Source organism: Ahaetulla prasina, chromosome 3 (assembly GCF_028640845.1).
Source record: "Ahaetulla prasina isolate Xishuangbanna chromosome 3, ASM2864084v1, whole genome shotgun sequence".
NCBI classification, from domain to species: Eukaryota; Metazoa; Chordata; class Lepidosauria; order Squamata; family Colubridae; genus Ahaetulla; species Ahaetulla prasina.
The window spans coordinates 175035852-175052818 of record NC_080541.1 but is presented as its reverse complement, the minus strand read 5'-3'; the positions used below and the strand labels follow the sequence as shown (position 1 = coordinate 175052818).

Sequence of the window (16967 nt, the reverse complement as noted above, 5' to 3'; positions counted from 1 at the left end):
GACCGTACCAAGGTTTTCAGGACTGCACACTATTCTAAGGCCTCATATTATATAGATGTGATACCAATAATGATTTTTTTTAAAAAATCATATTGTAAATTATAATCTCAGACATAATATTTTATTTGTATGATCTATTTTATCCTGCTTTAAGTTTTTTTTAAGAGCCATTGAAGCAATACAAATACAATATAAAGGTAAGGCAGTATTCAGTGGTGAATTGCTACTGGTTTGGTCCGGATCTTGTGAACTGGTAGTAACGGTGGCGGGAGGCTCCCCCCACCCACCTGGACATCATCACAGATGATCTGTGCATGCACAGAAGCTTCTGCGCATGAGCAGAAGCGCCGCGCGCGAGCACTCCCCTTGCAAACTGATAGCAAAGGTAAGTGGTATTGCTTACAGATAGTCCTCGACTTACCACCATAATTGAGCCTTGAAGTCATGCAGGTTGTTGTGGGTCATTACATTACCAACCCAATTTTACCAGACTTTTTTGCAGTGGTCATTAAGGAATACCTTGGTCAATAAGTGAACCCATTGTCTGCAATTGGCATTTTTGTTGTAAACTGGAAATAAGCACCAGTTTCCAGCCCAAAACATAATAAATCACAGCTAAGTGATTAAGGGACACTGCAAATGGCTTTAAATGTGGGCCAACTGCTGAGTGCCAAAATGCAATCACATGACCATGGGGGAGGGGGAATGGCCATTGGAACTTTGACTCTGGCTTGTAAGTACTTTTTGGGGGGTCACTTATAATTTTGAATGGTTGCTAATCAACTAGTTGTAACTTGAAGACTACCTCTACTGTGTAATGAACCTGATGGGCAAAAGCAAACCACAGTGCAGGACTAGGCCATCTTTGGTGGTCAAGTGTTGCAATTAACCAGGGAATGCTAAACGTTGCAAAGGAGTTTGGCAGTTTGAGTCCCATTGGCTCAAGGTTGGAATGGAGGCACATTTTGGATCAGGTCAGGTCTGAATTTTGTTAAGGGGGGGGGTTGAGTTTCATTCCTATTTTTCACTCTGATATGCCTATTTTACAGCTTTTACAATACTGCTCTTGTGTTTCCAACATGAAGATAGTGAGAAACTGTGCCATTAGTTTTTAGCAGCCTAGCTTAATACTTCAGAAGGTCATAAAAAGTGACTGCAGATTTCCTACCCCATGTCTGGTTGGAAGAAAAAACATAGTTTTATGTATTGAGTAATTTGGAGTAACTCTTATACTGTACTTTAGTCTATGATATCATTTGTTTAAAGACATAGGAAAAAGCAATATACACTAATAGTGTTCGGCTAGGCTGGAGGGTAATTACAGTATAGGAACTGCAGCAGTGCTCATTTCTCATTAAACCCCACCCCAACAAATGGTAGGTGCCATAATGATACTGTTAGAGCAATGAAACTCAATTAGGGTGAATGAGTGGAGGTATTGAAGTAAATGGAGGATTTCCTCTCTATGGTCACTATACTCCTTAGGCTACAGAGATATCAGTTAGGCCCATTTAAAAATAACAACACTAAAAATAACAGGCAGTTAACCGGCTTTAGTTCCACTATTATTTCACAAGTTTTTTTGAGAAAATTACAGCAGCAAAGAATGCATCTGGATACACAAGATACAGTGTATTTTTTTAAAAAAAATACTAGATTTTTAATTTGCATTTTAAATTTTGTAAACTCCCCAAGGAAGTTTATTAACAGATTATAAATTTCTACAATATATTAAATATATTTTAAAAATTAATTCACACGTGCATGCAGACATATATATATATATGTACATATATATATATGTAGGTCTTTGGTTATTTGGGTTTTCTCCCGCGTAAAATTGGAAGTGTCTTGGCGACGTTTCGACGAAGTCTCATTCGTCATCCTCAGGCTTCGTCGAAACGTCGCCAAGACACTTCCAATTTTACGCGGGAGAAAACCCAAATAACCAAAGACCTACATACAAACACCCGCGAAAACCTCAGAAAACAAATATATATAAAAATGTTTTTATATATGCTCAGTCTTACATATAGGAAAAAAGAACCCAAACACTAAGTACATACTAGATGGACATTACCTTACAGATGACCCTCATCCCGTTAAAGACCTTGGAGTTTTCATGTCAAATGATCTACCGTATATACTCGAGTATAAGCCGATCCGAATATAAGCCGAGGCACCTAATTTTACCACAAAAACTGGGAAAAACTATTGACTCGAGTATAAGCCGAGGGTGGGAAATGAGGCAGCTACTGGTCAATGTAAAAAATAAAGATAGAGCCAAGTAAAATAACATGAATATTTATTTGAACAAAAAACAATAAAAGTGCAAAAGGGGGAAGGAGGATTCCCAGCTTTAGAAAATTTAGAACTACGCCACCTTTGGTATGACCTGAGCATAGCTCATAAAATTATCTGCTACAATGTACTTCCTATCAATGACTACTTCAGCTTCAACCACAACAATACACGAGAACACAATAGATTCAAACTTAAAAGTGAACCTCCAATCTAGATTGCAGAAAATGTGACTTCAGTAACAGAGTTGTTAATGCCTGGAATGTGCTACCTGACTCTGGTCTCTTCCCAAAATCCCCAAAGCCTTAACCAAAGACTATCTAGTATTGACCTCACCCCATTCCTAAGAGGTCTGTAAGGGGCGTGCATAAGAGCACCAGCGTGCCTACCGTCCCTGTCCTAATGTTCCCTTTAGTTGTATTCCTTTTATGTATTCAATTCATGCTTATATTTATATAATTATTTAATATGTATTTGACAAAATAAAATGAATGAATGAATGAATAGAATAGAATAGAATAGAATTTTTATTGGCTAAGTGTGATTGGACACACAAGGAATGAATGAATGAATGAATGAATGAGTGAGTGAGTTACTTCAACAACATTGTCTCACAGAAATTGACAATACAACTGCAAGCATGAAAATGAGTCCTCCTTTAGCTTCCAAGGGACCAGGGTGCCTCTGAAGGTCAGTGCTCTAAGCACTAAGAACCCAGCACAAATCTAAGCCTGTATGCACACCAATAGTGAAAATACCCTGCACAGTGTCTCTTGGCAGAAGGTTAATTTTCATAGACGTTGGGGTGGCTCTTTTTTTTTTTTGGCAGGGCAATAAGGATCTCTAATATCATTAAACCCAAGTGTGAGGAAAAGACAGCAGCTAAAATGTTAAGGCCAGTTGTGTGACCTTCTCCAATACAGTTGGCCTGGCTGTTTGCCAAAACTTAAAACACCCTCCCATCCCCCTCCTGCTAAAGCTTCTTTCTTAAAACAATTGTGGTCTTTGCCTTTCATGTCGCTCAACCTTTCACCTGCCAGGTTCCTAGCCCTTCACCCTTGACCCACTGCTGTGTTTGCTTAGCATTGTGCCAATCGACTTTAGAAGTCTGTGTGTGTGTGTGTGTGTGTGAGAGAGAGAGAGAGAGGAGGAGGAGGGAGTGCAAAGGGAAGGAGGATTCCCAGCTCTAAACAAAGGGAAATCCCGGAATGCCAGCGAAGGCGGTGCTCGCGTTCCTCCTCCCTTGCTCAAAAGCCCCAATAACCTTCACCAGCAAGGCAGACCCCCACGGAAGGAAGGGACGGGCTGACTCACGAGCATCTGGCTGAAGAGCAGCTGCTCCAGGTCGCCCAGCACGGTGAAGCACGGAGGAGAAGAAAGAATGAAAGAAGGAGGAACGGCCTCCTCTCTCTCTCTCTCTCTTCCAGCGCCACGGAACAGAAGGGGACTAGGCGCGCACACACGCCCAGCTTCTGAAGCACGGAGGAGAAGAAAGAATGAAAGAAGGAGGAACGGCCTCCTTTCTCTCTCTCTCTCTTCCAGCGCCACGGAACAGAAGGGGACTAGGCGCGCACACACACGCCCAGCTTCTGAAGCACGGAGGAGAAGAAAGAATGAAAGAAGGAGGAACGGCCTCCTTTCTCTCTCTCTCTCTTCCAACGGAAAACGCTCTTTCGCTATGGGGAGAGGAGGAGGAGGAGGAGGTTGGCTTGCTTATTCAACCCTTCCCGGCTAGCCATCCAGCCCTTCCCAGGAGAAGGCGAGGAGTTTTGGCGGCGACCTTTTGCTAGAAAGCGGCAGCTGCTGCCCCAACACCACCAGTTGGGGCGGAGCCGGGTGAGCTGCAGTAACTCCCGCCAGGCTATGCATTGGCGGGAAGCCTGGCGGTGCAGTCCTTCTCGGCTGAGGAGGAGGTTTCCCCTCTTCTCTCTCCGTTCGCCTGAACATCTGCCTAGCAACAATGACGACAGGAGAACCTTTTTCTACTGGTTGAGCTTGGCCGCCAGCTTGCTCTGAGTTGCTGCATTGTTTGTTCACCGGGCGTCTCAATTTACCAGAAAGCGGGCGAGTTTGAGGTCGGGCGGGATGGCGCTGCGCTCTGCGCCGCGAGAGCCACCCAAGGCCAGAAGAAAGGTCATTCCATCGGGATGGGCGAAGGCTCCTTCCTCTCCGGAAGGAGCCTTCGCCCATTACTCCGATGGAATGACCTTTCTTCTGGCCTTTGGGGTGGCTCTCGGCGGCGCAGAGCGCAGCGCCATCCCGCCCGCGACCTCAAACTGCCCGCTTGGTAAATTGAGACGCCCGGTGAACAAACAATGCAGCAACTCAGAGCAAGCGATTGGCCAAGCTCAACCAGTAGAAAAAGGTTCTCCTGTCGTCATTGTTGCTAGGCAGATGTTCAGGCGCAACGGGAGAGAGAAGAGGGGAAACCTCCTCCTCAGCCGAGAAGGACTGCACCGCCAGGGCTTCCCGCCACCGCCACAGAGCGAGCCCGACTCCTCCTGCCCGAATCGCGCCGTGCGAGTGCTGATGGGGAGCTGCTGAGTCCGGCCTGAGCTTGGCGGCTGCTAGAGCGCGAGCCCGGGAGGCTGAGGAAGGAGCGGCGGCGGGGTTGCAGCCCAGCCGGGCTCGCACAGCATGGGTAAGGCGGAGAGGAAGGAGCCTTCGCTCCATTACTCCGATGGAATGACCTTTCTTCTGGCCTTTGGGGTGGCTCTCGCGGCGAGCGCGGTCGGGAAACCTCCTCCTCAGCCGAGAAGGCTGGCGGCTCCCCTGCCCAGCCCTCTCACTGCACCACCAGGGCTTCCCCGCGCCAATGCACAGTCCGCCAAGTTTGCGCCGTCCGCCCACCAGACACGGGAATGGGGGCCGGCCTGGGGGCGACAAATCCCGCGAGACCTCGGCGGGCCCGCTCCCCGTCCCTCCCATGGGAGTCCGTTCAGTACCCCCTCCTGTGCGGGGTTCCCGAAGACGTAGACTCGAGTATAAGCCGAGGGGACGTTTTTCAGCACAAAAAACGTGCTGAAAAACTCGGCTTATACTCGAGTATATACGGTAAGTACCAAAGCCCACTGCAACTACATAGCAAAAAAAGCTCTAAGAGTTGTAAACCTAATCTTGCGTAGCTTCTTTTCCAAAAACACCACACTACTAACCAGAGCATATAAAACATTTGCTAGACCAATTCTAGAATACAGCTCACCTGTTTGGAACCCTCACCACATCTCTGACATCAATACAATTGAACGTGTCCAGAAATATTTTACAAGAAGAGTTCTCCATTCCTCTGAAAACAACAAAATACCTTATCTCACCAGACTTGAAATCCTAGGCTTAGAAAACTTGGAACTCCGTCGCCTTCGACAAGACCTAAGTTTAACTTTAATTGCAATAATACTAGAGCAACCAATAGATTTAAACTTAATGTCAACCGCTTTAATCTAGATTGCAGAAAATATGACTTCTGTAACAGAATCATCAGTGCTTGGAATACTTTACCTGACTCTGTGGTCTCTTCCCATAATCCTAAAAGCTTTAACCAAAAACTCTCTACTATTGACCTCACCCCATTTCTAAGAGGACCATAAGGGGCGTGCATAAGCGCACAAACGTACCTACCGTTCCTGTCCTATTGTTTTTCTTTTCTTCTTCCTATATATATATATATGCTTATACCTCCTTATATTTACTCATATATGTGTTTATATATTATATAATCTTTTTGTATGATACCTTCATATATTGTTGTGACAAAATAAATAAATAAATAAATATAGATATAAAGGTATCTGCATTGAAAGCTTTAAAGGAGGCTGATATTTGAAGTGAGGAACAGAAATTAACATACAAAAAGACTTCACTGCAAATTCATAGTTCCAAATTTAGCAGAGGAAATCATTCTTTGAGAACAGGATCAGGAAGAATTGAAACCAGAACCTCTTTCTGAGAAAGATGATTGGCTTTTCATATCCGAAACAGAATTTCCCTGTAATTTTACACTGGATGATTACGTATTAATGTAGGAATGTGAGAAATAAACTAGCATATCTAGATTGTCACTACTTGACTTTTATGAGTTTTATAATATGACATGGTTAGGCTGATGGGCAAACTGCATAATTACAAAAATCTTACAGTCTCTGTCACAAGCATGGAATGTGGGCATATTTGAAACATAGATTCAGGGACCCACGGAATATGAATCACATGGCTGTGATTCAAGACTGCACCTTAAAACACTTCTGTTTGCAATTTCTTCATAACTATCATATTACAGTAGTGTTTGCCTAGCACAGCTGGGCATCCTTGCAACACAAGTAGAAATAAGGCCCCCGAAGGCTCTCAATTTGTGACACCAACTGTCCAGCATAACACAAAGCGGTGTATGCTAATATCACTCTAAGCCAGGTCCGGAAAGCAGCACTACAGATTTATTTAATCAGATTATTTTATCAATAGAAAATTAATCCAGAATCTATTGGCCACCTGACACTGGAGCAGACATGCCCTGCAGTTCCTGAAGATTATCTTCCAGGGCCATTCTGATAACTCTTTCAAACTTGGTTTTCTCCTGTGCCCATCAAGTCTTGGAGACTTAGATTATTTGGAAAACACTGAAAATTTACCGTGATGACAGTAGTGGAGCTACACAGTGAATCTGCACAGTGAAATATATCTCTTTTCTGTTGTCAACTGTTGTACAGACTTCTTTTGAAGACAGTATGGGTCTCGTGATTTTTTGAACATAAGATTAGCATAATTTCTGTACGAGCTATTCTGGAATAGCCATAAATTTGTGTCCAAAAGGAGCTGAGCCATGACCTAATAGTGTGGCTCTCTTTGAACACACCTGAGCACTTGTACAAAATCAGCACATTTTGAAAGAAGGATAAACCTGCTATCTGGCTCTTTTTCATAACCAACCTCCTCCTTCATCTTTATCCCTATAGTGGATGATGATTCTTCCACCAGCTGATCTGATGACTTTGGGGGGAGGAGGAAATGATGTATGGGCAATCCATCAACTGTGTTTTGTACACCATAAATAAAGACACCATCATTTGCCAACATTACGCTTGTAGCAGAATTCTGCTCATCGATGGGGACAGCAAGTTCTATACTGCTGATGTTGCTGAGAACAAAATAACTGGGCCATGTTGAAGAGCCCCAAATGAATGCAGCCCCTTTTGTTACAGCAAAGTTTTTCATCCTCCTGCCGCATACACAGAATATGTGCTATTGAACTGAGATAGCTTACATAAACACCACAGAAATGGCTGCACTACATCATGTGGCACATCCTGTTAACTTTCACACAGTGACACAGAACAATCCAATGCAAACAGAAGCAAAGCAAAGAAACAAAAACCAAACATAACAGGAATCATTGTCTTCTGTGTTTGATCTCTGGCTTAGGGAATTGTTGAAAGCTGCCAACATTTCGCATAATGGTTGCTCTTATATTTCATTTTCTGAATATGGTTTCTGCATGTCAGCTAGTATGAAATCAGCCAGGATAAATGTTTGTCGGTGTTGAAGGGCTTGCAGTACAAAAGCCCTTGGCACAGTGGGATCGTTTGTAATATCTTTTAAAAAGATCTCCGAAGTTCAAAGACAGCAACATTTCACGCCTGACTTTCAATGTAGCATAGAACAGAAGTTGGGAAGGGAGAGGACATGTGAGAGAGGCTGTATGTTCCTTCCCCCTGAACTGGAAAATCCCTTTTTACAATACTGAAAATTGCAGCAGTAATGGGTTTCCAATGCTTCTCTCACCACCAGATGGATGCTGTTTTTCCAGATATGGTACTTTTCCAACAATTCAGTTTTTTCCCTCAGAATTAAAACTGTAATAGCTATAATAAGAGTATTTGCAATTTGTTTTGTCCAAACCCTGAGAAATACATCATGACTCTTCTGGTAAAGAGACTCATTTACCAGAAATCAAAACTATCCTGTTTAGTTCCATTCCATTCCAGTATCTAGTCTTTGTATACCAATTCATTTATTGCCCCAAATGTCTGGAGACTATAAAGGGTCTGGATGAGAAGGAAGTCAAATTCGGCCTTAGCAATACCAAGTAACTGGATATCTGGACCATCTGCTTTTGGAGAATGTCCATCTTTAGCAAAAGCACTTATATAACAGCCCATAATGCTTTACAGCACTCTCTGGGTGGTATGCAGTGACAGCATATTGGCCTCAACAATCTGCTCCTCATTTTACTGTTCTCAGAAGGATGGAAGGATGAGTTAATCTTGAGTCTCCTTAGGATCAAACTCTAGGCTGTGGGCAGAGTTTGCCTGCAATATTGCATTCTAACCACTGCATACCAAGGCTTTCCAGTTGTTAATAGGGCTGCTCTTTCCTATTCAGGATTAGTACACAATTTGGAGACGTTCCTAGACTTGCTCCCCCTTGAAGAGCAAATAGTATCTAATGCTAGGAAAGTTAGAGGCTTTGCACAGCTTCATCCTATAAGCCAGCTGTTTCCATTCCTGGGCCAAGCCCTCCAAATAGACACTCATCCCTCAATCATCTTATATATGGATTATTGCAATGCATTCTACATGGGACTATCTGAAAGTCCCCTTGGAAGCTGCGGCTGGTCCAGAATGCAGTGACACAAATAGTATTGAGCATGCCATGGCATTCATTCCTTGTTTTGTGAGCTCTACTAGTTATCAGTTAGTTGAATTCTGGGGGCAATTCAAGCTTCTGGTTACTATGGTACTTCAGACCATAAGGCCTCACAATTAGGTAAACAAGTCCCTCTTACAGTATTTTTTCTTTCAACAGTATTTGCTTGTTTGCTTCTCTGCTAATCCACTTATGAACACATTTCAACATTATTCTCTATCCCCACCCAACTGGTAGGATAGAGGCAGGCAATGCTTACTCATCACGGCTTATCAGGAAAGGTGATTAATTGCAAGTTTGCTAGTGCTAGTCTTTCCATACCATACTACTCAACATAGGTAGTCTATGATGAAGATTTTTACCACTGCTGTCTGTTTACAACCAACACAACTGATTTCATGTGTTTTTAACTATTAAGGCATTGAATGTCTTTGAATTTAGCCTAACAACAAAGAATCTGCATAGAATTAGACAGCTGTCGATGTCTGTAGCATTGGCTTTCTTGGAAAGAACTCCTGCTTCTATCCTTAAAGTGATTCAGGGAGTGACAGAGGATCAAGCCTAGGAATATCATTACTTACCTGAAAGGCCTCACATGCTTGGTTCACATTTAGTGTGTCTTTGATGAATTCAATGCATAGCTGAAATAAAAGAAGATTGAGAATGAATGAGATGTGTATTGCTGTAGTGACTCAGCACCTCAAGACCTTATGCAACAGGGATAGGAAAGCAAAGCCTTTTCCCCAGCAACCCTAGCTAATAGCAAGGGAAATTGAGAGCTGTAGTTCAACAACATTTGATGAGCATCACATTTCTTACTGTTGCAAAACTGCAATGTATTTTATTGGGGAGGGTCATCTTTTTAATATGGAATGAGGGATTCACATTTCTGCTTTGAAATCCAGTTCTGAATGTTGCCTCTGTTCTGGAGTCTCTTTCAACCAGAAATTTTCTCACTGTTAACTGAGAACTACAGAATAGAATAGAATAGAATAGAATAGAATAGAATAGAATAGAATAGAATTTTTATTGGCCAAGTATGATTGGACACACAAGGAATTTGCTCTCAGCGCACATAAAAGAAAATATACCTTCATCAAGGTACAACACTTACAACACTTAATGATAGTCATAGGGTACAAATTTAACACTTAATGATACAACACTTAATGATAGTCATAGGGTCATAAGCAATCAGGAAACAATATAATATTCATATAGTATTACGGAAGAAACTGACCAAAAGGAGCACTTTATGTGTCTTGGTCACAAATCCCAGTTCATCAGCCATATGCCAATAGTCATATATAAATGTTTCTATAAGAGCAGGTTCTCATTTATTCCCTAGGTTTTGCATACAGAAAGCAGAGTTGCAGGCAATAAGGGCATCTGAAGGAATACCAATTATCTTTCTGGTGTTTAAGAAAAAAATAGCAGAAAATAAAAATAAATATTCCTGGAAACTAAAGTTTTGCTAAATGCTGTGCAGTTTTTTTCTTGCTGCCATATGGATTGATTGTTAAATTTGTACGGACAGTAAATTCAAAGTTCAAGAAGCAGTAGATATAACTTGATTTAGTAGACAATTTAAATGTCAGTTAAATCCAAATTTACATCATTAGCCAAATCTACAGCAGTTAAATGTCAATTAAACCCAAATTTACATCATCAGTGTTAATTTAGATTGTGTAATTACAAAATTGATATTTTGAATCATTTGCATTATGAAATAAATTGAAGCATAGGACATAAACCTGGCAATTGCATAGTTATGCAAATAACATAAATTGACCCAAGTGATCTAAAACAGGGGTCTCCAACCTTGGCAACTTTAAGCCTGGAGGACTTCAATTTATGTCATAGACTTCAAAATCCAGCAACTTTGTACCTATCATTGAGCTGGTAGCATATCTCTTAGAATGGAAATTTCAGCAATGTATGAGCAATATAAGAATAAAAACTCTCCATAAATTTAGTGGAATATAATGGAATACCAAATCGAGTATTTTAATTACAACAATAGTGCTTCAATTCCGTAGATAATGTGATTTAATCTCTCATACTTGAGATTTAAAACATCTTATAAAGCAGTAACAAAATAACAGAAAAGGAAAGCCTGTCAGTCACTGCAAAACATTCTGTAATACTGCGCAATACGAATAATCCTGATTTAGTAACTGCCCTGTTTAGCAATCATTCATAGCTATAATGATGATGAAAAAGTAACTTTGCAACCAATCCTAGCATTTTCTGTACAACTTTCACCGGTCTGTAAAGGAAAGGAAAGCTGCTGTAAGATCATGAGCACAGCTGTGATTTTACTTAATGACAGAGTTACTTAATGACCAAGTTACCAGTCCCAATTGTAGTCACTATATGAGGACCACCTGTACTGTTAAAATTGGTAAATTCTTGAGTTTTCCCATCCTCTGGCACTGAATCATCAAGTCCTCCACCTATGATTGATATCATGAAGTTAACTAAACAGAAGTTCTTCAGGGTTATTATACACTACGTATACTTCTGGATGATCCAAAATCTGGAACGAAATATTCTTTTTGTATTAAGTAATAGAGCTTAATACAGTAATAGCAGAGACAACTAAATGTCAGGTGACAAGAAGAGGGAAGAGTGTTAAAAAGGGGGGTGGTGACTGGGCAAGCCCGACTAATTGTATATAACTGTACATTGAATGAGTTGTTTGACATGATTGTAAAAATAAAACTTTTTTATGAATAAATGTCAGGTGACACATGTTGATGGAATAAGTTTAACTTCGAAGAAATTAAATCTTCCGTTGTTAATAAATTTAAAACATTTCACATTGTGAATTTTAAGAAAGACAAGTAAAAGGTCAATAATAACATGGGTTTATCCTTGACTGGAAAATATAAGAGAAAATATTTCTTTTATCCAAACCTGTCCTAGCTTGGTTTTGGTTTTCTTTTGCCATCTGAAGCCAGATTATGAATTCTTATTCATTTTGCAATGATAAAACAGGAAGGCTGGAAAAAAAAGCTTATCTTGGACCAGAGGGGCTGGTTGTCTTACAGAGTCATATGCTGCTTACTCATTTATGGAAGAAGACACAATTTTGCACTCACTCACCTCTTGTTGCTGAAACTTTCACCCCTACTTGCAGTCTCTGATTTCAGAGCTATAAATATTGTTCTGGTAATGAGCAGAATACCAGTGGATCGGAAAAGAAATGAGAGCAGAGGATTATATGCCTTTTGGGGGTTTCCCCAGGTACAGAATAACCACCCACCATTATTAGCAGTGCCAACTATTGCATATGCGTGACTCATTATGGCTCAACAGTGGGGTCCTGATAATTTTAAAAGACAGTCCCCTTAATGTGATATGGAAGAAGCCAAAATTAGCCTTCGCTGAATCACAATGGGTCTTATTCACCCTGCAGTACAAATGGAAAAGGATTATTCCTATGAACTCTCCTTGTCAATCTAGTTTCCCACTTTCACTAATGTGAGTACAGACATTACCAGTGGTGGGATTCAAGTAATTTAACAACTGGTTCTCTGCCCTATTGATTTCTTCCAACAACCAGTTTGCCAAACTGCTCAGAAAGTTAACAACCGGTTCTCCCGAAGTGGTGCGAACTGGCTGAATCCCACCACTGGACATTACCCTACTAAGAACTTTTGAGTTACAAATTTTTGCTGAAACAAACCAACCTGTTCGCATCCAGAAGTCAGGAGAAAGCAGGGGAAAAAACCAATTTTGGGTACACTCCATACATATGCGGCACACCAGAAATAATCTACTCCTGCTCTTTCCTGACTCTATGAGCCCTTAAATTGGAGCTTTAGGCAGCAAAGTTATTACCCCACACAAGCCACAACATAACGGGTCCAGCAAACCCTGGGCAGTGGTGGGAATTTGGGAGAAAGTAGGAAATGGCCAGTTTTTAGCACGTCACATATCTACGTCCCGTGCCAGAAATTGACACACTCATACCTCTCCCCACATGGCTCCTGCCCCCCTGGATAGCAACCCATGCAAGGCAAGAACTGCATTGTGCGTATTTTTATGTTTGTTGAACTTGTGAACAAGACCAATTTACCAACAGCCTCTTGGAATGTAATCTGTTCTTAAGTAGGGGACTGTTTGTAAAAAGAGAGGACCAACAGCAAGTAGTGATTATATAAGAACATTGTGGGTCAGGAAGTAAAGTTAAAATCTCTTCCCCTTTTCAGTTTTCTTGATTCTGGATAGTGAAAAAAAATAGCACTGATTAAAGAACACCAAGGAGGTGGAAGCTCATTAGCTAAGGAGAAGTAAAGATGGAAGAAAGGATAATACTAGTGATGAATGGGGGTTTGAGAATGAGAAATGAGAAATGCCAGAAGAAGAAAGACTAAAATTCAATGCCAGTCTGTTGCTGGCTCTCCAAAATCATCTCAAGATCCAGGCAACTGAACAGCTGGGCACAGGTTGATGCTTTTGAATGCCAGATCTGGCTGCAATAAAACTTCAACATATACTCAAGGATAAGAGGGCAAACCTGGCATGTGGCAGTGAGACCTGGCTGGAAAAGAAGGGAAAGACCTACTCAGTGAGACCTGTCCAATCAGGTTTTATGTCTTCTGTCGGTCCTAATTTTGGGACAGAAGAGGCAGTATGGCAATTGTGTGCTATTACAAGGATCACTCTTCTTCAAGGGTGTAGTTGTTAAGCCATCTTTGTGAGGAAGGGTTACAGAGACAAGCCTGGGGGGATGCTGCTATTGTACAGTCTTCCAACTTATTGCAACAACCTTTCCGGAGCTGCTTGATCTCATTGTAGGGATTCCTATTTTCCAGGTCTAGTAAAATTCATAGTCTGCACCTGAAATCTGAAGAGTTGCATCAGTCTTGGGGGGGAAAAAGAAAAAGCAACAGATGGAAATGTTCATATATTCCTGCCAGTTCTCCAAACTACTCAAAATTTCCACTACCAGTTCTCCAGAGCCTGTCAGAACCTGCTGGATTTCACCCCTGCTGTTAACCTAATCATATTTTATTTAATTAAAACCAATTTTCACAGCATACCATAAGCAAAATGTATAGATTTGATTTGCTACCATTAGCTGACTGACAACTAATCATTAGGATTTTAGATAAGGATCTTTATTGGGCCTTCTTGAGGATGCAGGAACTGAACCTGGAATATTTTATAAACAAAGAATACAGTTTATGTTAAATGAGAACAGGATTTTTTTGACAGCTGTTTATCAGAAATCAGAATACGTTATAACAACAGATGCTTCCATTCCTCACATTTAGTTGTTGAAAATGAGGTATATAATGTTTTCCCAAACTGTGTATTAGCATTATTATGTTGCTGATATTAATATTACACAAATTGCACCTTGTTGTTTTTAAGAGCGCCTGATTTTGGATGCCTTACAAAAAAATGTAGTTCCCCCTTGGTGTTACATTTTCTTAAGACTGCTAGCAAGCGTTATACATGTATCCTTTGCAACATTTCTGAATAATAAATGTTCTAAATAAATAAATAAATGTAAGAGTTAAAAAAGAAGAAATCTTTCTTATAGAATTATGAATGATGTCGAGCACTGGTGTCAAACTCGTGTCACGTGACGTATCGTGATGTATCACAGCGTTTTTTGCCTTTGCAGAGCCAGGGTAGGCTTGGCCTGTGGTGACACATCCAGCCTGTGGGCCGCCAGTTTGAGAAACCTGCTGTAGAGAAAACTAACTGCAGTGTTTCAATCTCCTTCTCCAGCATGGTGCCCACTGCACTGGCCTTCAACTACCATAATCCAAAAACCAATACGGGCAGAGAATTGGATTTTGTGGGATTTGAAATTCAACATACAGTATCCAGGTTGGGAAGAATGGGATTATAATTATAATGAATCATAGCATGATCAGTTTCAAAAAGAAACTCTTTCAAGGGAAATTTCAGCAATACTTTTTTTTTACAACCACAGTTATTAATTTACCATTAATTAATGTTTTTTATACAATTAAAAATACAGAAATTCTATTGTCCTTTGCCTTCTTAACCCATGACTGTAATTCTATATCTAATCCAAGTTCTTCAATTTTAGTCAATTAAATCATTCTTGTTCATACAGATCTAACTGAAACACAGCATCACATGGGCTGCAACACTACCAGAAGGGCCATAAGAGATAATAATTAACTCTGAGGGATGAATAAGGGTAAGGAGTGTCCAAGAACGGCATTCAGCAGCATTACTGCTTTGGAAGACAGGATAAATTACACAACACCACAACGTGTAAAGCCTTTAGCAGAGACAGAGACATGAGGGCAGTTACTAATATGGGGCGGTCAACAATAGTTATTACAGCTAAATAAAGCAGGGACAGAATATTTGAAACAAGGCTGAATTGAATGTAAAACAATTCAGGAGATGAGATCTGGCTCAATCCATGTCTCCATGTAAAAAGTACAATTAGAAACATGGGTTTGGAAAGCTATATGGCAGTGGTTCTCAACCTTTATAGTGCTGCGACCCCTTTAATACAATTCCCCACGATGTGGCGGCCCCTTTAATACAATTCCCCACGATGTGGCGATCCCAACCATAAAATTATTTTCGTTTTGAATTTATCGCGCCTGAAGCCGTATTGGCTAGCGATCTGAACTGCTTGCGATAGCCTTGAGGATGGAGGCATTAAAGCGGAGACTCCTCCCCTATTAAGTTTATGGCGCCTGAAGCCAGATTAGGTTAGCGTTTGGGAGTGATTGCAGCTGGCTTGAGACATCAGAGCAAAGATTTCTCTCTTTTTTAATTCATCGCACCTGAAGCCAAATTCGGCTAGCGATTTGAAAAGCCTGCAGCTGGCTTGTGGAGTCAACCATTGGAGCGCGATTCTTCGACTCGCAAGTATACTTCCCATATTTCCGATGGTCTTAGGCGACCCCTGGCAAATCGTCATTCGACCCACAATGGGGTCCCGACCCACAGGTTGAGAACCGCTGCTATATGGTGACAACAGCAAACCAAGCTGTTATGGGTCTGCAGCTGAGCACAGAATATAGGTAGATACAAAAGTAGATTGCAATCCTTTGATAGGTGTAATAAAAGGGGGGGTTCAACAGGTATAGAAAAGTCCCTTTCCACCCAATAAGCAAAAAACAGAAAAATGTTTAATTTTGTTATAAATTACCTATTTATGTGGCCCTAATCTATTTTTTATTTGTAAAATTTATTTGCCGCCCATTCTCACCAAGAGACCGCAAATTCTTTGAGAAATCAGATCGTCAACATAAAAGTTTTCTAATAAATAACAGGAAATCCACGAATGCTTCTTTAAATAATAATAACAACTATAAATGGGGAACAAAAGCTGCTTCCACAGGAAACTTTTAAGGTGCAATAAGCATAGTTTATTATATTAATTTTCTGGAGGATCCAAATTATAGCCCTCAGCCTTTAGTCATTAGCCCATAACTATATCTGTGAGACCTCGTTTGTCAGTGATATGCATTATTTCACATCCTATATTCCTACTTCTATTGTTGCATAAGATGCTTGATCAAAGTGGTGAAGGGATGGGGATAGGGGAAAGAACCATATGCAAAAAGTGTGTACAGATAGTCCTCGACTTACGACCACAATTGAGCCCAAAATTTATGTTGCTAAGTGAGACATTTGTTAAGTGAGTTTTACCCCGTTTTAGGGCTTTTCTTGCCTCATTTGTTTAAGTGAATCATTGCAGTTGTGAAGTTAGTAATCCTGGGGTTAAGTGAATCAGGCTTCCCTACTGACTTTGCTTGTTAGAAGATCCACAAAAGAGGAACACAGGATCCCCGGACACTGCAGCTGTCATAAGTACGAGCCAGTTGCCAAGCATCTGAATTTTTATAACGTGACCATAGGGATGCTGCAATGGTCATAAGGGTGAAAAATGGTCATAAGTCACTTTTTTCAGTGCCATTGCAACTTTGTAAAGGTAAAGGTAAAGGTTCCCCTCACAGATACATGCTAATCGTTGCCGACTCTAGGGGGCGGTGCTCATCTCCGTTTCAAAG

General features: G+C 41.0%; 1 protein-coding gene across 3 annotated transcripts in view; it reads right to left on the bottom strand.

Annotated features, from left to right (window-relative positions):
- BTBD19 (BTB domain containing 19) overlaps positions 1-16967 on the bottom strand; it is a 72960-nt gene that overhangs the window by 13999 nt on the left and 41994 nt on the right. For 2 of the 3 annotated variants that reach the window (XM_058178928.1, XM_058178927.1), the window contains one exon: positions 9522-9581. The exons of the other annotated variant lie outside the window; for it this stretch is intronic. In XM_058178928.1, coding sequence (XP_058034911.1) covers positions 9522-9581 — 60 coding nt within the window. The remainder of the gene's footprint in view (positions 1-9521; positions 9582-16967) is intronic. 3 annotated transcript variants of the gene reach the window in all.